Source organism: Elephantulus edwardii, unplaced genomic scaffold (assembly GCF_000299155.1).
Source record: "Elephantulus edwardii isolate Elephantulus edwardi_28Jun2011 unplaced genomic scaffold, EleEdw1.0 scaffold00009, whole genome shotgun sequence".
Taxonomy (NCBI): domain Eukaryota; kingdom Metazoa; phylum Chordata; class Mammalia; order Macroscelidea; family Macroscelididae; genus Elephantulus; species Elephantulus edwardii.
The window spans coordinates 4,477,845-4,501,234 of record NW_006399759.1 but is presented as its reverse complement, the minus strand read 5'-3'; the positions used below and the strand labels follow the sequence as shown (position 1 = coordinate 4,501,234).

At 39.2% G+C, this 23,390-nt stretch overlaps 1 protein-coding gene across 2 annotated transcripts in view; it reads left to right on the top strand.

The window, feature by feature from the left end:
• The window catches only part of BRE (brain and reproductive organ-expressed (TNFRSF1A modulator)), a 724,026-nt gene that overhangs the window by 410,095 nt on the left and 290,541 nt on the right, over window positions 1–23,390 (top strand). For both annotated transcript variants that reach the window (XM_006880575.1, XM_006880574.1), the window contains exon 7: window positions 20,305–20,414. In XM_006880575.1, the coding sequence (XP_006880637.1) occupies window positions 20,305–20,414 (110 nt within the window). The remainder of the gene's footprint in view (window positions 1–20,304; window positions 20,415–23,390) is intronic.

Here is a 23,390-nt window from a genome sequence, read left to right as displayed (position 1 = left end):
TATTTTCAAGCTTCCCTTTGAAACCTCTTCATCTCTTTTATGTCAGAAGGAATTGGAGGGGAAAAAAATAAGCCCCAAGAATAGATGGGAGACCAGTTGACATGTTTCAACTACAGATGTGGCCTTAGACATGCTCAGCAGTCTGTGCCAGGAAATTGGAAAGACTGATTATCTGGTCAACTGATTATTTTTCTAGATTTGTTCCCATTCTCAAGAAAGGTGAGCCAACAGAATATGAAAATTATCAGACAATATTCTTATCATATGCAAGCAAAATATTATGCAGGATCATCTAAAAATGGTTAGAACAGTACATTGACAGAAAACTGCCAGAAGTTCAAGCCAGGTTTAAAAGAGCCCTTGCCACCAAGATTATCATTACTAATGTCATATGGATCTTGACTAAAAGCAGAGACTATCAGAAAAATATCTATTTGTGTTTTATTGACTATGTAAAAACGTTTGAGTGTGTGGAGCATAACGAACTATGTATGTGGATCATAACAAACAATGGCTAATATTCAGGAAAATGGAAATTCTAGAACACTTAATTGTGTTTATATGAAGACCAGTAAGCTTTGTTTGAACAGAACAATGGGACACTGCATGGTTTAAGATCAAGAATGGTGTGCATCAGGGCTATATCCTCTCTTCATATCTGTTCAGTCCATATACTGAACAAATCAAGTATGTTAATCTGTATATTGAAAAATTCAACCAGTTGGACTTTATGAAGAAATATATAGTATCAGGATCTGAGGAAGACTCATCAACACCCTTTGTTATGCAGATGACACAATCTTGCTTGCTGAAAGTGAGAAGGACTTGAAACACTTGCAGAAGATCAAAGACTGCAGCCTGCAATATGAATTAAATCTCAACATCAAGAAAACAAAGTTCCTCACTAGTGAGCCACTAGGCATCATCATGATAGATAGAGAAAAGATGGAAGTTGTGAATTATTTCATCTTGCTTGGATCCACATTCAGCACTCTGGATACTAGCAGTCAAGAAATCAAGTCATTTTGCACTGGGGAAGTCTGCTATTAGGGGCCTTTCCAAAGTACTGAAGAGCAGTGATTCCAGCTTAAAGACAAAAGTGCGTCTGATTCAAGCCATGATCTTTTCAATCACCTGCTATGCCTCTGAGAGATAGATGATGAATAAGAATGACAGAAGAAAGATTGATGCTTTTGAGTTGTAGTGCTGGAGACAAGGATTGCTGAGTGTCCCATGAATGGCCAAAAGAACACACGGGTATGTCCAAAGAGCCAGAGTGCTCTTTGGAGGCAAGGGTGGCGAAGCTTAGTCTCATATACTTTGGGCATGTTGTTAAAAGAAGCTGTTGCTTGGAAAGGTGAAGGGTCAGCAAAAGAAAGGAAGACCCTCAATAAGATGGATTGACACAGGGACTGTCGCAGTGGGCTCATGCAGGTCACAGATGATGAGGATGGCACAGGGTTCAGATTTCAATCAAGAGATTGCCATGAGTCATACTCAACAGCACTAAGTGACAACAAAAATCTGGGTTTCAAAATCTTTTCATTCTCTCTTTTAAGAGTCAGATGGTTCTGAGTATTTATTTTTACTTGCTTCTCATACAATAATTCATTTACATTGTGTTTCATTAATACACATTGTTTTCTAATCTTTCATTTCAATTGTGTTATAATCATTCATGTACATTGTAGTTCATCATTTGTTATTGATCTATGTCTATTTTTACATTGTCTTTTCAAGTCCCATTGAATCTATTTCTTCACTCCTCCCCACATCTGCCCACTAAACTCTGTACTATTTTTGAGAATTGTTTGAGAATATGTTGCTGATTTGATGTTGTTTTGTCCCCAGATACTTACATGAGTATTTCTGCCTTACTCTTACTTTTACTTTTTATTTGAATGTTAAATGTGGGGGGTTTTAATCAACATTCTTCTGCATAATTAACAATATAATGGTGAAAATCACAAAATTAACATTGATCTGTTGCTACATCTAATTGTGAGACTCTTCAAATTTCCCCACTTGGCATATAATGTTCTTTATAAAGAATTAATTCCATTTAGATCTATATATTGCATTCACTCATACATCTCTTTACTCACTAATTTTTCCTTGGTTTTTCTTGGTATTCACAATGTTTTTGAAGGTTGTTGCCTGGTTACTTTTGGAATATCTCTCATTTTGGGTTTATCTGATGTTTCATCAAATTAGTGTCTATGTCTGTGCCTGGAATTGTGCCTGGAATATTATGGAAGTGATGCTGTATTCGTCTTCCTGTCTTCTCTCAAGTTGCACACCATATCTGATTCAATAGATAGCTGATTCATGATATGTTTATTTGGTCCCTTGTTTAAGGTGGCATCTTCCAGGCTTCTCTACTGTAGAGTTATTCCCCTTCCCCCTTTCATAGTTGATAAGTGTTTTGTAGCATTTGAAATATTATCTTCAAATGTTTAACTTATTTATAGCGATAGAAACTCATGATTTCATATTTTATTCAGTGACATAATCAATTACCACTAGTAATTTTATATTCTATACTTTTTCTATCTTATCCATTGAAAAACCATGTTGAGATTGATAACTTACAACTCCAGTCCAACACACTGAGTTCATTCTATTTGATTTTTCCTCTTCATGTATATGTGTAATTTCTTTCTCTAAAAGTGCTGAACTTGTCTTTCATTTTAATTAATTTGTTACTTGATGTGTTTCCCTGTGTAACCATTCTCCCATTGCTGCTCTTGCTCTCTCACCAACCTGGGGTCCCCTCCTCATTTTGCTTGAGGACTGACACCCTGAACTCTGTCCTCATCTCTTCAGATACCCTCCTCTTTCTGTTACCAACCATTGCAGGCCTTGCTTCCCCACCTCATCTTTAATTTTTTCTTTTTCAATCCATCCTTCCAAAGCTGCAACACTACACTTTGTGAACTGAAGCCCAATGGTATCATTGCCTGATTTAGACTGTTTCTGTTACCCGTAAAATAAAACAATGTTCTTAGCTTAAATATATCAGGGTTGTAGAATCTGGCCCTTCACCTTGTCCACTTTTATCTTTCATACCTCCAGCTCTCAGACTCTCATTGCCGTCAAATTAGAAGCCACTTGTAGCTGAGCCTCCAGCAGGTTTTCTGAGGCTGTAAGTCACACAGGATGAAATTGCCTGTCTTTTGCAGCACTCCCCGCCCACTTCTGCCCTGGAGCTGCTGGTGGAATCCACCTGCCAGAGAGATGTGGCCTTTGGATTAGCAGTGTAACTCCTTATGGACCTCCTGTATTTCAGCCTTCTTGGGAACTCTGATTATCTAGTGGTAAGGAATTGTGCTGCCAACCCAAAGGCAGGTAGTTTGAATCCACCAGGTGCTCTGTAGGAAAAGATGGACAATCTTCTCTATCTGAAAACCTGCTAGAAGGTCAACTCTAAGTTGATTCAGATACAGTAGCTCTTTTTTTATCTTTTTTTTTTTTTAGCAGCAAAAGGTTTATTCATTATTGACTCACAGACTCACAGTTGTCGTACTAAGAATGGGGTTTATGAGGGAAGTAAGTTGGAGAAGGAGAGAGGCAATGAATATCACTAAATGCAAATCCAAGCTTTAGCCTAGCAGTCCTATGGCACAATTCCTCAGTTAGTCCAGGCTCCAGTTTCAGTTCAGCAAGCAGCCTTTCCTTCCATCAGCAGAGATAAGAACAGCAAATCCTTTAATTATGGCCACCACAAATGAAAGAAACCTCAGGTCATACCAGATACAGTAGCTCTTAACAGCAACAATAAACTGTGCATAAAGTGTGCTGATGGCCTTTTACTTTTATGTCTTTCCACTTGCTGTTCTCTCCTCCTGCTACTTCCTTGTTCTTTTTGTCTTTTTTCTTTACATGGATTGCTTTCCACAAAGAACATGGATTCCTCCTTGGAAGCCTCAGTGTAGAACTTAGCTTTCCCCTCTCCTCTGTCCGGCCCCTCCTCACTTAGAACACACTTGCATCCAAGTGCTTTGAACATGGCAGTTTCTCATTCTTCCTTGACTGAAGATTCCCCCCCCCCATTTTGCTTTTTATTAAAGGGCTTCAGTGGACGTATAGTGTTAACCACAGTCAACACAAATGGTACTGAAATAGTCACAAAAAAAAATTTTCAGCACTAGAAGTCAAGCAAATGTTCTTCCATATGACAACAGTCATTTTGAAATTATGTGTCCTAGTATCTTCTTGGTGTGCCTCACATTAAAAACTATCCACTGAATGAGCGAATGAATACTATATTAAGCCCCAAGGAAGGGAGCTTCTGTTGAGTAAAAGATGGGTATGAAAGTGGTTGAGGCTAGGAAAAAGGAAAGCTCCCACAATGTTGGTGTAGTTTGGCACAGGCAGGGCTGGGTCTAACCTTGGGCTGAGGGGAAAGCTCAGTTTGGTTAGTAGCATTGGGAAGGTGTTTTACTCTTAGAGGATTTTTTAAAAATAAAGCTTTCCCCGTCCTTGTTTGTGAAACATATTTTGTATTATCGAGCAGGTTTTCTGTACACTTACCAACATTTGATTCAGTATGTAACAGACCCAAGAAATCTAGCTAAGGGCTCCAACTTTGTCTGCTGTCTTAACTTTCATGCTTATTTAATATAAAAAAACTCCTTCATTAAATTGAATCTACATTCCAATGTGAACTAGAAATGTGAAGCTGTTAATAGCTTCCCTGGGGAACTGCAACTTGCTCAGATGCTTCAATACTTTCATCATCATTTATGCATCGTGAAATGTCACAATTTCTGTTCATAAGTACAAAACTGTAAATGTTCGTCAATTGGTCTATCTTAAACCTGTTACTGGTTTACAAATTAAAGAACTATTCTGCACTCATCCAAGCCATTAATAAACTCTAAATCAATTTATAGTGCTTCTAAATCTGGTCAACAACATTCTATAAATAGTAAATTTCCAACAAAGTCGCCCACCCAGTAGTTACGGTAACTAACATTTGTAGTAGGTTTTTTTAAAATAGAATTTTTAATATAACATCTGATTCTCTCTGTGTGTTTGAGATTATTCTCTCTCTCTCTCTCCTTTAAGAAATGCTTGATCGTTTTTTCCTCTTTGGGATCTTACACTTCTTTTGATTCATGCAGACCTCATTTAGTAAGTGACAGGAGTATTCAAGGCATATTTGGTCTCTAGCAGACAGGCTATGGAGTGAGAGCCTGCTAGAATTAGGGTGTGTCAGCAGACATGGTGAAGAATGAAGTTGGAAAGACACCTTGCCGAGGCTTGAATACCAGTCCACTGTCAACACAGACGAAGGTCTTTTGCGGATGGGAGAATTGTACAGAATTTACAGAGCTTCTCAGCGCTCGTTTTTCATGCAAGATCCCTTTTCTCCAGCCAGTTCCAGATCTGGCGCCAAGCCTCTCCTTTCTGCAGAGTTCCAAGCTGCCTTTTAGGTTCTGCAGATAATATCAATAAACGAATCACAGGATCTCTAATTACTTCAAGGAGATAATTCCTAGCAGGCTCCTTCTCTTTTGGTCCCTGAGAATTGTGATTCTCTCCAGTTAAGGAAGGTTGTGGTGCCAAATTATTGAAATAACTTAGAAATAACTAGCTGCCATGAGTGCCAGACCATCTGAATGTGACCCTGTGATGTGTTGGGTGGATGTGAATGCAAAGGTGCCTGTCCTTTCTGCCTTCAAATTCTAGACCATCTGAAAAGAATCTCTGACCTGCAGAATTAAAAGCAACCTCGAGAACAGAAGATAGGGTTTGGCTTTAATAGAAAGAACAGGATATAGAAAGGATATGAAAACAAGAATGTAAAAGGACTAGGGGAAGAGAAACTAACATTTATTGAACACCCTTTTCTTCATGCCTGTCGCTGTATTCTTTTCAGAGAATACTTCTCTTTCCTTCATGCCTGTCGCTGTATTCTTTTCAGAGAATACTTCACTTATTCCAGTGTGGTGTTCATTATCTATCCCTTCCTTTCCAGCCTTCCCTGACCCCTTGTCTATCCTATTTTTATTACAGTGGTCTTATGCAGTATTTGTTCTTTTGTGATAGAGATGTTCCACTCAATATAATGTCTGCCAGGCTCATCCATATTGTATAGTGTTTTACAAGTTAATTTTCAAAGTTTATAGTGCTGCATAATATTCCATAGTATGCCCCAATCATTTGTGTGTTGATGGGCACTTGAGCTGTTTCTGTCTCTTCACTATTATGAATAATGGTGCAATAAATATAAAAAACATCTGTTTGTGCCATGACTCTGGCTTCTTTAGAATATATTTTAAGTAATGTGATAGCTGGGTCAAATGGTATTTCTATTTCCAATTTTTTGAGAAAGTGTAGACTGCCTTCCATAGTGGTTGTACAAATTTTTTTTTCAGTGGGTGCTATATTTTATTAAAGAATGTTTGTATTTTTCCAGCCTCTGAATTTTATTGTATTTTTTTAATTTCCATTCTTTCGTTGTTGCACTCTTTTGTCCCTGCCCATCCCTCCCCCCAGTTCTCTTTTCTCTTTGACAAGTAAAAAAAGAAAAAAAACTTTCACTGTTTTACAATACTCCCCCTGCCCCTTCAGTCCACTCCACTAGGCAGCTTTCATTCTGGACTCTTGTCATGACAATAATACCTAATCATATAGTCCTCTTAAACAGCACTCTCCCTCATCTGTTTTAATGCAGTATATATTGTTTATCCCCTCTTAGTTTCCCCCCAACTCTGATGTCAGTCCCTCTTTACAAAAGTGGCACTATGCAGTATTTGTCCTTTTTTGCCTGAGATATTTCATTCAGCATAATGTCCTCCAGGATCACCCATTTTATATAATATTTCATGAGTTTCTTATTTTTCAGTGCAGCATAGTATTCCATTATCTGAACATATCACAGCTTCTCTATCCATTTGTTTGTTGATGGGCACTAGGGTTGTTTCCACCTCTTTGCTATTGTGAACAAAGCCACAATAAACATGAGTGAGCATCTATCTGCTTTGGTTGCAGTTCTGGTTTCTTTAGGTTATATTACCTGTAGTGGAATCGCTGGGTCAAGTTATATTTCTATTTCCAACTTTTTGAGAAAGCATCATACTGTTTTCCATAGTGGTTGCACAATGTGCTAGGTACTGCTATGCAAGCATTATCTTACTTATAAGGGTGGCTATATCACTGTTACGTAGCAACAAAATGCATGCACTGTGATAGTGCTCAGAGAAAGAAAAAAAACAAACAAAGAACAATTTTAAAAAAGCTGTTTGCATTTTAGGGAGCTCTGGTGCCTAGTGGATAAAAAGGCTGAGCTGCCAACCCAAATGTGGGCAATTCAAATCCACCCAGCTGCTCCAAGGGAAAAAGATGCACAGTCTCCTCCCATGAAATTTACAGGCAGCTATGAGACATTTACAGCCTCCTTTTACAGGCAGCTATGAGACAGTTCCAACTTGATGGCAGTGACTGAGTTTGTATTTTGAGAAGTGTACTGTTATTTGAAGATGTGTGACTCTGAACAGAATTAGAATCCCAGAATTTGTTATTGATTATGCCAAACCTATACTTGGTCTAGGAGGCAGTCATCAGAACAGAGCCAGGAAAAACTGTTCCAAAATTGGGAAAGGTGTGTGCCAGGGATGTGTTCTATCTTCGTACCTTTTCAATCTATATGAGGAACAGATTATCCAGGAGGCTGGGTTCTATGAGGAGACATGTGGCATCAGGATTGGATGTAGACTCATCAACAGTCTGCATTATGCAGGTGACACAACCCTGCTTGCTCAAACTGAGGAGGACCTGAAGCACTTGCTGCAGAAGGTCAAGGACTACAGCCTTCAATATGTATTGAAACTCAACATCAAGGAAAAAAGATACCACTGGACTGAACGGCAGCATAATCATAGATGGTGAAGAGATCGAGATTGTTAACAGCTTTAGTTTGCTTGGCTCCACAATCAGCACTCTTGGTACCAGCAACCAGGAAATAAATAGACGAATTGCATTTGGGAAGTCTACTGTCAGAGATCTCTCCAAAGTACTGAAGAACAACTATGTCAGTCTGGAGACTAAGGTGCACCTGATTCAGGCCATGATCTTTGCAGTTACTTGTTATGCACCAGTAAGCTTGACTACGACTAAGGATGATAGAAGGAGAATTGAAGCCTTTGAGCTGTGGTGCTGGAGAATAATGTTGAATATATCATGGACTGCTAGGAGAACAAACAATTTCATCCTAGAGAGGGTGAGACCAGGCTGCTCCTTGAAGGCAAGGATTCTGAAGGTTCATCTAACATACTTTGGACATGTTGCAAGGTGGGACCAGTCCTTGGAGAAGGACATCATGCTTGGGAGGGTGGAGGGACAGCCCAGGAGAGAAAAACCCTCTATGAGGTGGATTGATTCAGTGACTGGGGTAATTGGGGTGGGTTTGTCAGAGACAATAAGATTGGCACAGGACAGAGTAGGGTTTAGGGCTGTTGTACATAGGGTCACTATGAGTCACAGGTGACTTGCGGCACATAAAAACAACAACCACTGTTATCTGTGGAAGAATGATGGACAGTTTTCTCCCATGTGATTTACTGTCTGAAAACTCACTGGAGGGTCAGCTATGAGTTGGTTCTGACCTGATTGTACACAACAACAACAACATACCATTGCAAAAACTGTGCATATTTCTTGTCTTGTACATGCTACCCTTAGCGTATATGAAATACATGTATTTCAAAACCATGTAAGCTCTTTGCATTAAAAACAATTCTAAAGCTAAACAGGTCACTGTATTTGTGTAGTTCCTCAGTTGTGTGTCAGACTTTCAGGATATTTTATATATTCAAGTAGCCTACAGCCATGGATGCTTTTGCCTCTTCCAGCACTGGCATCTCTACTGCCTTTTCCTTCATAGAGAGCAGCTATAGAAGAGGGAGCACAGGATGTTCCTATTAGGCCCAGAGTGGGCTACTGTGCTGTTTCAAGCCTGCCAGCGTGTAAGGCAGGAAGACCAGAGAAATAACAGTTGTAGGACAGCTGTAGCCGGAACTGTGTGCTGCAGGCAGGTTGTGCTAGCAAAGCTTTCTTCTGGCATGTGTGGAAGTATGGGGCTCATTTTCGGTCCTAATATCCTTTCCTAGATCTTAACACAAAACCCCAGCTCAATCCTATTGATTAGATTCTGACTCACAGTGAAGTGACCTCCCAGCAGGTTTCTGGGGCTATAAATTGTAATGAGAGGAGGCCGCCCTCCTTTCTCTTGCAGACCTACTGGTGGGTTTGAACCACTAGAGACATGTGGCCTTTAGGTTAGTTCGCAACGCAACTAGTTAGGGACTAAAGCACCTTGGCTCCAACTCGGGCCTCAAAGTTTTATTTCTCATGGTTACCATCTGTATTAATTTAATCATTTACCACAGAAAATGTTGATTGTAAGTGAAGGAAAAACACTTGTGTTTAAACTATGTGCATTAAGTTTTTGAAAGCTGTTCAAGTTTTTGAAAACTGGGAGCAATTTATTAGCCTGCTCAAAGGGCAGTGACACATTGGACTGAAAGGTGTGAGAACTAAGGGCAGAAATGCTGCCAGAACTTTCCTCTCACATCAACTCCTTCTCTCCGCACCTTAGCTTTGTTCTCTTAACTGAAGGCTGCCTTCTCTCTTGTATGTTGTTAAGTGCCATTGAGTGGGAATGGACCCTTGAGTGGGTTTTCAGAGGTCAGAAAGAAATTACACAGGAGAAGGTTGCCTATTTTTCTCTCTTGGAGTGAATGGTAGATTTGAACCATTTGCCTTTGGGTTTGTCGTGCAACTCCTTAACCACTAGGCCACCCAGTTCTCTGTTGAGTCAACTACAACTCATTTTTAATCATATAGCTTTATACTATATAGCTTCTAACACTTTCTTTTGCCACTGGGGAGAGATTATCCTGAATTTGGCTCCCAAATTCACACATCTTGAGGAAAGTACTTGGACCCCATCTAGACCCATGGTTGACCATGAGGGGATGAGAATAGAAACAGCATAGAGTTTTCAGGATCTATGTGGATTAAGGTTTAGTGGTGGAGACCAGAAGAGAGAGGGACTTTCAATGAGAGAGGTGTCAGGCAAGCAGCATCATAGGTGTCCACTTCATCAACTACTACTTTATACTTTTTTCATCTCTTTAGAAGGAGCTGTGTATTGATTTAGCTGTGTGGAAGCATTATCTATGTGTTCTTTAAATTATGGCTCTATATTGTAATTGTTATTTGCCGTCATAGAGATCCCACCTTACAGTGACCCAAAAGCTCACCCGAGAGCCACTCCCCAGGGTTCCTGGGGTAGGATTTTTTTCCTCGAGCAGATTATCAGATCTTCCCCCACCCCTATCAAAACTCATTATGGAGACATCCAGGGAATTAAATAGTGATCATATTTATTTGAAATATGCTTAAATTTAATCAGTGTTCTTGTTTTATCTTGCATCCATGGCTCTTGGATAAACATCTGCTGCAGCGTTTATATTAGGAGGTGTGGGTATAATCGCAATTCAGATATCTCACAATGTGGTTCCATGTAATTTATTAAACAGTCACACAAATGGATGCCTCTATATAAGCCCAGAAAAAAGCTTTTAATCAGGCTCATTAAGAAGACAGTTGTTAGGGCAACAGAGAAAACCCTACTTTCCCAGATTCCTTCTCTCAAAACCCTGGTGGGTAGAAAAGGTGGTGGAAGAGAGAACACAGTATTTGTTTCCAATCGATATCTGACTGCAATGCTAAGATTCCTCTACACCCAGCCGCTCTGCCTTCTGGACAGAAAGCTCTACTTCACACACATTTTGGCATAATACTGTGGCTACTTGGAGAAAGTGGATGCTTCTCAAGGATCTCTCTGTTAGCTATAATAGCTGTTGGAGCAGTGTTTGACCATGCAAATCATAATCATCATTACTTTAAAAGAACCTGGATTTTTTTTACCCCCAAAGTTTATTTGTACAGCATATGTTTCAGCTTAAACAACAGCTCCAACCAAAATTTTAAGAGTAAGTACAACTTCACAAGGAGATTCCTGCATAAATAAAAGCAATGAAGTGGTCTAAGTTATAAAATTAGTAGACAAAGTATAATTTTTTTTTTCTTAAAGTCTTATTCCATTTTATATCTTACACCTGAAAGTGATGAGCTGATGGTGTCACTTTTGGAGGTCATGGGCAGGTGGCAACAGCTCTGTCCTGGTGTCCAGCCTGTAGGAACTGGCTATTTCAAGTGCATTACAGTTAACCACTCCTGACCTGACCTGACAATCAGAGTACAATTGGTTAATCACAGAATACCTTATTGAAGGAAATTCAATATTGTGACCTTACAATCTGTAGTCATTGTCGACATCCAAAGAAAAGTCATCCTCCTCCTTTGATAAGTCTGAATAAGTAGTCAATTGAATACATTTTGTTTGCTATAATGTCTGTTTGAAAACCAACTATGTGCCTGCTACTGGGTTATAAAAGAGAGAAAGAAAAAAAAAAAACACAACAAAACAACAACCCAGCTCATTGCTGTTGAGTCAGTTATGACTCAAATGTCATCACTTATAAAGCAGATTAGTCCTGAGAGCCAAGGATGATGAAGCTTACTCTCACATGCTTTGGGTATGTTGTTAGAAGGAGCTATTGCCTCGAATAGATAGATATGTCTTGGAGATATATCTGTCTTGCAGCCAGAATGCACCTTGGAGGCAAAGATGACAGAGCTTCATCTCACATACTTTGGAATGTTGCGAGGAGAGGCTACTCCCTGGAGATGAACATCGTGCTTGGAAAGGTGTAGGATCAGTGAAAGAGAGGACACCCTTGGCCCCCAGAGCTCCCTTGGTTGACCATTAATATGAACCCTCCTTTTGTGTGTGTGCCCAACAGCATGCTAGGGCAAAACTTGGTGGTAAGAATGTAGGCTCTGAGTTAACATGCAGGGGTTCAAACTCATCTTCATTCCAGTAATAGCAGTGTGACATTCTTGTTGTTTTGTGCTATCAAGTTGCCTGTGACTCATAGTGACCCTATGCACAATAGCTCTTAACTCTGCCTTATCCTGAGCCAATCTCACTGTTTCTAACACATCTGCCACCATTACCCCAGTCACTGAGTCATTCCATCTCATCCTGGGTCTTTCTCTCCTGCGTTGTCTCTCCAATCTCCCAAGCATGATGTCCTTCTCCAAGGACTGGTCCCGCCTTGCAACATGCCCAAAGTATGTCAGACGAAGCCTCAGAATCCTTGCTTCCCAGGAGCAGCCTGATTTAACCCTCTTCAGGGTGAACAGCTAGAGTAGAAATATCACTTAGTACATTTTGTGGGTTTTGTTGGTGTGTTTTTTTTTTAGTTTTTTTTACATTTATTGTATTATTTTTATATGTACCGTCAAATCAGATCTGACTGGTACAGAAGGAGATTGCCCCTTCCTTCTCCAGCAGAGCATCTGGTACTTGTTGTTTGTTGTTGTTATGTGCCACTGAGTCGTTTGCGACTCATAGCGACCCTTTGTACAACAGCCCTAAACCCTGCTTTATCCTGCGCCAACCGCACTGCCTCTGACACACCCATTCCGATTACCCCAGTCACTGAATCAATCCACCTCATAGAGGGTCTTCCCCTCCTGTGCTGTCCCTCTACTCTACCCAGCATGATGTCCCTCTCCAAAGACCTGTCTCTCCTTGCAACATGTCCAAAGTATGTCAGACGAAGCCCCAGAATCTTTGCCTCCAAGAAGTAGCCTGATTTAACCCTCTCTAGGATGAATCTGTTTGTTTTCTTGGCAGTCCATGGTACATTCAATACTCCTCTCCAGCACCACAGCTCAAAGGCGTCAATTCTCCTTCTGTCCTCCATAGTCATTGTCCAGCTCTCTGATGCATAACAAGTGATTACAAAGACCATGGCCTGTATCAGGTGGACCTTAGTCTCCAAAGAGACACCATTGCTCTTGAGTACTTTAGAGAGGTCCCTAACAGCAGACTTTCCCATCGCAATATGTTTTTTTCTTTCCTGGCTGCTGGTGCCAAGAGTGTTGACAGTGGAGCCGAGCAAACTAAAGCTGTGAACAATCTCAATCTCTTGGCCATCCATCCTGATGCTACCAATTGGTCCAGTGGTGAGAATCTTTGTCTTCTTGACATTGAGCCTCAGTCTATACTGAAGGCCGCTGTCCTTGACCCTCTGCAGTAAGTGCACGAGGTCCTCCTCAGTTTCAGCAAGCAAAGTTGTGTCATCTGCATAACGCAGATTGTTGATAGATCTTCCACCAATCCTAACGCCGCGCGTCTCCTCATAAAGCCCAGCCTCTCGGATAATCTGCTCTGCATACAGGTTGAAAAGGTATGGAGATAGGACACATCCCTGGCGCACACCCTTCCCAATTTTGAACCATGCAGTGTTGCCCTGCTCTGTTCTGACGACTGCCTCTTGGTCCAAGTATAGGTTTCGTGTTAGCACGATTACATGTTCTGGGATTCCCATTCTTCTCAGAGTGTGGAAACGGCAGAACAATAGCATGGATTTCACATGCAAGCAAGATTCTACTGAAGATTATCCAAAAACGGCTGGAACAGTACATCAGCAGAGAACTGCCAGAAGTCCAGGCTGGGTTTAGAAGGGGTCATGGTACTAGGATATTGTAGCCTATGTTAGATGGATCTTAGCTGAAAGCAGAGAATACCAGAAGAATGTCTATCTGTGTTTCATTGATTATGCAAATGCATTTGACTTCGTGGATCATGACAAACTGTGGCTGACTCTGAAAAGAATGGGAAGAATCTGGCACTTAGTACATTTTAAAGTAAAATTATTTTATAGATATTTAGATTTATTTTTCAAATATACTAATCCCTTTTAAATAATGAGGAACTTTACCATAGTAATCACGATTTCTTCTAAATCTAGTTTATACTACTTTAAATGTAATTCAAAATGGTGCTTCCATGATTTTTCACACGCTAGATCCACTTTGACCTAGTTATTATCAGCTTCAATTCCTGTGGGCCCAGTGTGGGTCAGAGTGGAACAGTTACGCCTTGATTTTCAATGGCTGATTTTTTTTAAGGCAATTGCCAGGCCATTCTGGAGGTCCTTTCCCATTCATTGCTATTGAGTTGGAACTGACTCATAGCTGACCCTCTCTCTAGCAGGTGTTTTGAGGCTGTAAATCACACATGGGGAGATTTCCATCTTCCTCCCTGGGAACAGCTGGTTTTGATTCACACCATCAGAGAGGTGCTGCCTTTCAGCCAACAGTGAAACTGCTCAGGATCTATGTTGCCTCTGTTGATGTTATGGACCTTCTCATAGTGAACTATGCACAGTAGCTCTGTACCCTGCTGTATCCTGAGCCAGTCTCTGTCTCCCACACACCTACCCCTGTAACCCCAGTTACAGTGTCAGTCCACACTGCCTCTAGGTGGACTCAAATTCGCACCTTTTCTGTTAGCTTCCTAGTGCCATAACATTCTGTAGCACCCAGAGAGTCTGGGATGTGCAATAGCTCCATTGCAGTCATTATATTCAACATTTCATTTTACTGGTAATAGTTACAGGTTTATTGTAAGCTTTTTTGAACTAAGATTACAATTACTTTTATACAGTTTTCCTATGTGACCTGTGGCTTATAATATTTATGGATCAGTTAATATCTGTCACAAATTAGTTAATTGGTAGCTTGTATCTGTATTGACTCTTCTGGTCTCAACACATAGGGGCTTGTTTAATGACTGATATCTTTATTTGCATAATTAGCATATCAAAAAGTACAACATAATGATAAATTATACTTGCATTTACTTTCATTTGCAAGGCTAATAGTTGGGGTTTTTTTCCTATACCCTTTTGACATTTGCAAAGAGCCCCAATTCAAAGTCATTACACAAATAAACCATTATAATTTGAACAGAAATGTTGATTCTTAGTAGGTATATCTTTTTTTGGTGCATAGTTCAGATTAGAGTTTTCTTCAATACAATCTTAAGTAGCCACAGACCAAAGGAGCGAAAGAAACCAATATTGAGACTCTTCCTAGTTGAACTGTTCTTATTTCTTTCCATTAGCTTTAGTTCTGGTGGCGTAGTAACAAATAGTGATACCTATGCCAAGGTATATGGTTCAAATCCACTAGTGCTCTGAGGGAGAAAAATGAGCAATCTCCCATGTTATTTACCCTGAAAACCTGCTAGAAGGTCAGCTGAGTCAGATCCAACTCAGTGGTACACAGCAATGATACTCTTTAGCTTAGAAAAACAAGCTCAATGGCTTACTTTATTTATCCATTCATTCAGTCATTCATCCATTAATTTTGGCTTTTGACCTATTTGAGATGTATATACTGTATTTCAGGTGTATGTATCGCTTTTAGTTAAGTACGAAACTTAATCTACTGTTAAATTTGGGGGTGGGAAAGGAGGGGGGAAATGTTCCTATCTATTGCCTCACCAATATGGGTGTCCATGTTTGACATAAAAGTAGGAGGAAATAGTCTTTAGCTTCAGCAGATTCAACATCCTTTACATTCATTCTCCTCCTTCCGGTTTTAATCAGTTACAGTTTCAAATTGTGTAGATAGAAAGCCTTGGCAATGTATACTTACACATTTTTTTAAATGTCCCCTGCTACATTGTAACCACCCCCTGTTTTCCAAATGCTGCCATTAGTGGTTACAATAATCAGCTGTAATGTTAGCTTCTAAGAACCATGGTACAAGAGCTTCTTTTATAATTTCCCAGATGGGAAAGAACACATGTACAAGCTTGTTAGAGCTGCAGAAACTGGAAACAGCACTGTGTGGATTTATATTTTTGGAATTCTTTGGGCTTATTTAAGTATTTAACGTCAAACTTGGGTATCCATTAGGAATCAAATACCAATTCAAGGGAAGTGCGTGTGCCACACCAAGAGGAATAAAACGTATATAAATAACTCAGGAGATGAACTCCTGGAAATCATTATTTTCATATTCAGACTAATGTTTTGTGTGCTCTTTGCAGGATGGCAGATGATGAATGGTAATTACATAAACAAGGGTCATTCCATTTGTTTTGAGGATTTTTCTCTCAGCATTTCTGTTCTTTGCTTGAACCATAGTGAAATGCGAAGTTAAAAAAAGTAGAAAATAATTCTAAATTATTATAGACATCTAGAATAAAAAAGTTAATTTTAAAAAATTCTTTAACTTACTTCTCTATAGTGATTTTTTTCAGATATTTGTGACATGTGATCAATGCTTTCAACCTTAAACTTTAACAAGGAATCTTAGTGACTAAGAGAAGGTATCTGAAATGTCCTTGTTACTTCTTTCTGCCCTTTTTAAGGTGGCCATTCTTAACTGTAAAGAGAGCTATTTTTATAGATAATAAAATAAATTTACCACTATGGATGTAAAATTTTTCAAACTCAGTATCAGAGTCATTTTGTGTAATAGGTAGTTTGTAATTGTTGAGGGCCTAAGTACTTTCCAAGTTTCTCATCCCCATTTTACAGAAAAGTATATAAATAAGGGCTATTCTGTAACAACTAGATTTTATGTGTGTGTGTGTGTGTGTGTGTGTGTGTGTGTATGTATATGTATGTATATATGTATTTATATGTGTGTATATATGTATGTATATGTGTGTATGTATGTGTACATATATGTATGTGTATATATATATGTATGTGTATATATATATGTATGTATATGTGTGTGTACATATATATGTGTGGCTGTGGTGTTATTTTGCACCATTGTGGCAGCTGTGACTCACAGTGACCCTGTGGACAACAAATTGAACACTTAGCCTGGACTTTGCCATCCCAGGATCTTGGCCCCACTCAGGCCCTTCATTCTCATTGCTGTGACAATCCAACTTGTCTTTGGCTGATCCTCAGCTTTGCCAACCATGATGTCTTTCTCCATGGACTAGCTCCTCCTGGACACAAGCCCAAAGTATGTGCAAATTAAGTTTAACCTCCTTGCCTCCAAGGAACGCTCTAGCTATGCCTCCTCCAAGACAGATTGATTTGTTCTTTTGGCAGTTCAAGTATATTCAACACTTCCGCTGTATGACAATTGAAAAGCATTCATTCTTTTTTAGACTTCTTTGTTCATTGTCTAACTTGCACATGGATATGAAGCAATTGAAAAATACCATGGTGTGAATCAGGCACATCTTAGTCTGTACAGCTGACACCCTTGCTCTTTAGCACTTTAAGATGTTTTGCATTCAGACTGACTACAGTTCCTCATCTGCTTCACTTGATATGCTAAGCAGTCTGGATCCTAGTAAAACAAAATTGTTAACGACTTCTATCTTTTTTCCATCTATCATGGAGAGATGTCTTGTTGGTCTGGTGGTGAGGATTTTTGCTTTCTTAAGATTGTGGTATAACCCATATTGAAGGCTACAGGAGCTTATCTTCTTCAGAAGGTGCTCCAAGTCTTCTCAACTTTCCATGAGGTCATCTGCATAATGCAGATTGTTGACGAATCTTCCTCGAATCCTGAGGCCATGTCCTGTTTCACTTAGGCCGGTTCTCAAGTTATTTGCTCAGCATATCAAGTGAAGTAGGTGAAGAACTGAAGTCAGTCAGAATTTCTCTTACTAGATGTTGTTGTTGTTGTTATGTACCGTCAAGTCACTTGTGACTCATAACGACCCTATAAACAACAGCTCTGAACCTTAATCTATCTTAAGCCGATTTACCCCAGTCACTGAGTCACTCCACCTCATAGAGGGCCTTCCCCTCCTGTGCTGTCCCTTCACCCTCCCAAACATGATGTCCCTCTCTAAGGACCGGTCTCTCCTCACAACATGTCCAAAGCATGTCAAATGGAGCTTCAGCATCCTTGCCTCCAAGGAGCAGCCTGGTTTAACCCTCTCCAGGATGAGTTTATTTGTTCTCCTAGCAGCCCATGGTATATTCGATACTCTTCTCCAGCACCACAACTCTACTAAGGAAGGAATTTAATTAAAAATAACTCATGTCATAGGAAATTATATAGCTGTTTAAAAAATAGTTCAGAAAGTGATGTATAAAATATGATTTTACAAAAGAAGAGAAAGTGTCTGTTTCTGTGAACATAGAAAAATATATTAGATCCCATGAAATTACCTTGAAAAGTGAGAGTAGACAGAAATGAAAAAACCTTTTTCTTTGAAATCATTCTTTTTAATCTTGTTAAAAGATTAAATTTTGGAATATAAACCCACAATAAATTGAAAGCTAAAGTCTATAAAAGAAGTTTTGGACAGACTTTCAGACATTTTATCTGAGGTTCTCAATAATTTTAGGCACTGGTTCTTAAAGTTTAGCTTGAGATCCTCTGTAATGGTTGCTGAACCTTCCTTAGAACCTATAAACTAAGCTAGAAATGTAGTGTCATGACTTAATCATGCTCACGGGAAACCTGTAACTAGAATTAGAAGCTGTTGTCCAAAGTAAACAAGAGGAAGATCAAAGACTACCTTCAATATAGATTACATTGCCTTCAATATAGATTACATCTTAATATTAAGAAAACAGAAATCTTCACAATTGGACCAATAGACATTGTGATAGATGGAGAAAAGATTGAAGTTGTCAATAATTTCATTTTTATGGGATCGACAATCAGCTCTCAGGGTAACAGCAGTCAAAAAATCAAAAGATGTGTTGCATTGGAAAAATCTGCTGTGAAGGACTGCTACGAAATGCTAAAGAGCAATGATGTCATTTTAAAGACTAAGGTGCACCTGGTCCAAACCATGACTTGCTATACATCTCAAAGTTGTACAGTATATATATAATATATTGATGATGCCAGAAGAAGAAGTGATGCTTTTGAATTGTGTTGTTGGAGAAGAATAGTGAATATCCTATGGGCTGCCAGAATAACAAGTCTGTACTCAAGAAAGTGCAATCAGGGTCATCTTTAGAGGCAAAGATAGTGAAGCTTTCTCTTACATACGTTGAGCATGTTATCAAGAAGGGCCAATCCTTGAACAAGCACTGAATGCTGGGAAGGTGAGTGGAGAGTCAAAGAAAGAGAAGAACCCTCCCCCCAACAGTGGGTTGACGTGGTACTATAACAATGGGCTCAAGCACAGCAGAGATCATGGGCATGGGGCAGGGTCGGGAGCATTCAGATCTGCTGTTCTTAGGGTTACTATGAGTTGTAGGTGACTTGATGTCTCTTAGCAGCAGGAACAAGAACAATTAAGTATGAAAGATGTTCAGTTTCTAAAATTCTGTTTTATTATCAACAAAAAGTAAATTATTTATGGGTTACAAAAATTTGGCATTCACAAATTAAAATCAACATACCACTCTTTATGTTAATTCAGTGTTTTATTAAGAAATTTAGCAAACATTCCCTGCTTGGAACATGCATATAGGTTGCTAATGCCACAGTTTTGATTTAGGGCATATCATCAATGCTGAATTGAGTGAAGTTTGACATTCATTTGTTTCTATTTTTTATTTTTAATTCTAAGTTACAGCACACTTCTCTTTCTCACTATCATTTTAATTTTATTGTAGGTTGTTTGGTAAACTTGACAATGTTTCACTGTGCAAATGTTTTGGTTTGTCATTTTCTTATAACTAGGTTTTAAAGATATGAATGTGTGTGTGTCTTATGGGTCACATATTAATCATTCATAGTCATTTTGTTAAAGTATATGTGTCCACAACTCCCTACTATATCCTTATGCAATGAAACTTTTTATAATGATGCATATCCTAAAAAAATTTGTTATTTAAATAACCTAAAACATATTATCACAGTTATGTAGCTGTTGTTATGTACCGTCAAATCATAGCTCATCCTCCAGCAAGTTTTTATGGGTAGTAAACTTCATGCATGAGATTGCTCATCTCTCTCTCACAGATTTGTGCCTTTGGGTTGACAGCACAGCTCCTTAATTACTGGATATTTTAATGTTTTTGCTGATATTTTGTAATAGAAATTATGTTTATCACTCCCATTTTCCCCATGAAAAAGAAATTATAAGCCATTTAGACATCTTATTAGGAACATGTTTACTTCAATTTGTTAGCTAAGTTTTTTTCAGATTAGTTTCCCCCCACCGCCCCAGGATAGGAGAATATGTGAGCTAAAGGGGCAGTAGGGTCTTTTGCCTCCCTGTGTTAGCCTGGGTTCAGGAAGTATGAAAACATCACTCTAGAAATATGATTATATATGTGGCAAGGGATGTACTGAGATGCTCAGGTGGAATATGGTAGCACATGGCCTCACCTTTGCTGGTTTACGAGAATATCTCCATACAACATTATGAGAATAGGTACTCAGGGTACTTTTTTATTTTTTCACGTTCTGTTTTAGGATGCAAATGAAGACCCTGGAGAAGATGTGGCCCTTCTTTCTGTCAGTTTTGAGGATACTGAAGCCACTCAGGTGTACCCCAAGCTGTACTTGTCACCTCGAATTGAACAGTAAGTACCAGTCCCATTGACTTTGTATGATTTGGAGATTCTACTTGTTAGCCAAGCATTTCTTGATATTTCTTTTACCTCTCTGGAGATCTTGGAATTATTTCCGTTTCTTGATTTCTATTCTTTTAATAGAGCATCATGTGCAGGGTAAATTAAGTTAGTATTCATCACTGCAGCCTTTTGACTAGTCTGAGGATTGTGTAATTTGTGATATGAATGTTGGGCCTTTGTACAGAGTTGACATTGAATGTCTGAAGGGATACTTACGGTTATACCTTAAAGGGGCCTGTTGAATAAACATCGCACTCAAGCTTTGCATGTTTGTATATGTTGTGTTTATTTAGAAAAATGTAACTAGTGTCCTTATAATATTAAGGAAAAACATTGAGAGGAATAAAGACGGAATTAAAGTTCATTAACTTAAAAGAAGGCATATTTGGCTTCTTTCTCTTCATTGAAATGGCTCTCTGTAGCTTCATGCAACAAACAGGCTTCCTGGTAGAAGTAGTGTGACAGCACATCTGTGTTTTAACCAAATAGCTTTATTCATCAGTGGTAAGGGGTACAAGGACTCAATTCTTAATGTGCTTATTGTTGGCTAACTTGCTTTAGTAGCTTACTTCAAAGGAAGCTGAGGTTCTTTGAAAATGAATTGTAAGCAGATTTACTTGGGAAATTCTGACAGGACAGATTTTTCATCAGCAGAGCTTTTACAGACTGACTGAGATGTGTTATTAAAGTTCTCCGCAAGCCAGTAGTCAGGGCTGGTTGATTTCTGTCTGTGAGTAGTTGTGGTCCAACATGCGTATGGGGAGCTCTTTCCCTCTCTGACCTTATTTGATTTAATTAATGAATCATGGGCATAGTATTTCACAAACTGGCGTGACACAGTGTTCATGTTCACGGATGGTATAGTCTAAGCAGCTATATAGAGCAAGTCTTAGTTAAGTGTGGATCTCTGACAGCACTTTGCACAGGATTTTGTAGTATAGGGGCTCAGTGAATGTTTTGTTTCTTAATGGAAAATACCAAACCCTGTCAGTAAGATGTCAAAACAGGCTTGAAAAAGCACCCAAACCAGACTCATTGCCATAAGGTGAATCTCGTTTCCTAGATACTTTACAGGGCAGAGTAGAACTTCCCAGCATTTCCAGGGGAGTAATCAGGCTTTTCATGTGCAGACTGCTGCATCCTTCTTCCTCAGGGAGCAACTACTAGATTAGAACAGCTGACGTTGCCATTAGCAGTGAGCACTTAACAGTTGTACCAGCGACGCTCCTTGGAGATAGTACAGAAAAGTGATTAAAACCATAGGGCCAGGCAGATGCACTTTAACCCAGGTTCTGCCGCTTTCCGGGTGACATACTGTTTAACGTCTCTGAGCTTGTTTCCTCTTCTGGGAAAATCAGGATAATAATACCTATTCCATGTGTTGCTTTGAGAATGGTATTAAACACTATTTATAATGCATTAATTGCAGTACCTGACACTATGGCAAACACCCAGCAGGTAGGACCTTTGAGTGTATCCAAGGAGAATGACTGGGTAAATGTCTAGCAGTGATCAAGGAGGAAAGAACTGCTAAACTAACTCAGAACCAGACGCCCTTTTGGTGACCTTAGAGGATAGAGGATGGCTGCCTGTTCAGGTCTCCATAAATGCAGAAATGTTTGCAGAGGAAGAATACCCCATCTTTCTCTGGTGGTGTCAAACTGCTGACTTTTCAGTTAACTCGTAGCCCAGTGCACCATCAGGGCTTGTTGGTAAATAATAGAGCAAGTATCAGTTCTAGAGGAGTCACTCAGCAGCGGTCGTACATGAGTTCAGTCATGTCTTTCAGTGATGACAAAAGAATTAATGATACACTCACAAGGTGTGGGTAATGTGAATATGAGCTGCAGCCAAGAATTTGCTGACTCACAAAGACAGTTTTTTCAGCAGCCAGGTAATTGTTCTTTGAAGTTATGGCATCCAGTTTGCAAATAAAGTTGCTAAGAAGTTATTTCTCACTGGGAAACTGTAAGATATGATAGTAAAAAAATTACTAGTGAGGGGTAGATTTTAAAAAATTCTTTTCTATTTCTAAAATCTAACTTCCTATGGTTTCTTTTTTTTTTTTTGTTACGTTAAGAGTTGGCCACAGGTTAGTTACCTTTTTAAATTAGTTTCCTCTTATTTCTCCTTATGTAGCTTGGCCTTTACAGCGACCTGGTCCCTTGAACTTCTCTTAATTCACCTGTATTACCTTGCCTGCATGCCTTTGCTCAGGCCGTTTTCTTTATGTAAAATGATGTCCTCTAACCCCTTTGCCCAGTTGAAATGTTATACATGTTCTAGGATAGTTTTTCAAATGTGGTCTCCAGCAGTTCTTATCCTAGAACATAATTGGCCTAGATCCTGGAAACACTGAACTTATATCATGCTTATTATCATCTACCCACTCTAGCTCTAATTATTAATGTATACAATAAAATATTTTGCTAAAACTGCCCATTACTGAAGGGTGAGGAACAAGTCTTTCCATTCTCTTAATGCCTTGTACAAACACAAGGCACACTAAACAAATCTGTTTAGTAGTATTAACTAGGTTAATAAATAATTCCCACAAGGAAATTTGAAAAAGCTGCACTGAGGCCACTTTTTTTCCTGGATAATACAAGCTTTTTTTTTTTAACAGAACTGTATTTTCAAAAAGCCACCCCACAAACTACCAAAAGTTTTTACTGACTTAAGTAGCTGTTTTAAAATGAGGTTCAAAACAGAAATGGTAAAATTAATGTGTGACTTTTTAAGGGATTATGTATTTGCTCAAGAAAAGTACTGAATATCCCATAGATTGCTAAAAGAACAAAGTTCTGTCTTGATAAAGGTGCAGCCAGGGTGCTCTGTCTTGGTAAAGGTGCAGCCAGGGTGCTCTGTCTTGGTAAAGGTGCAGCCAGGGTGCTCTGTCTTGGTAAAGGTGCAGCCAGGGTGCTC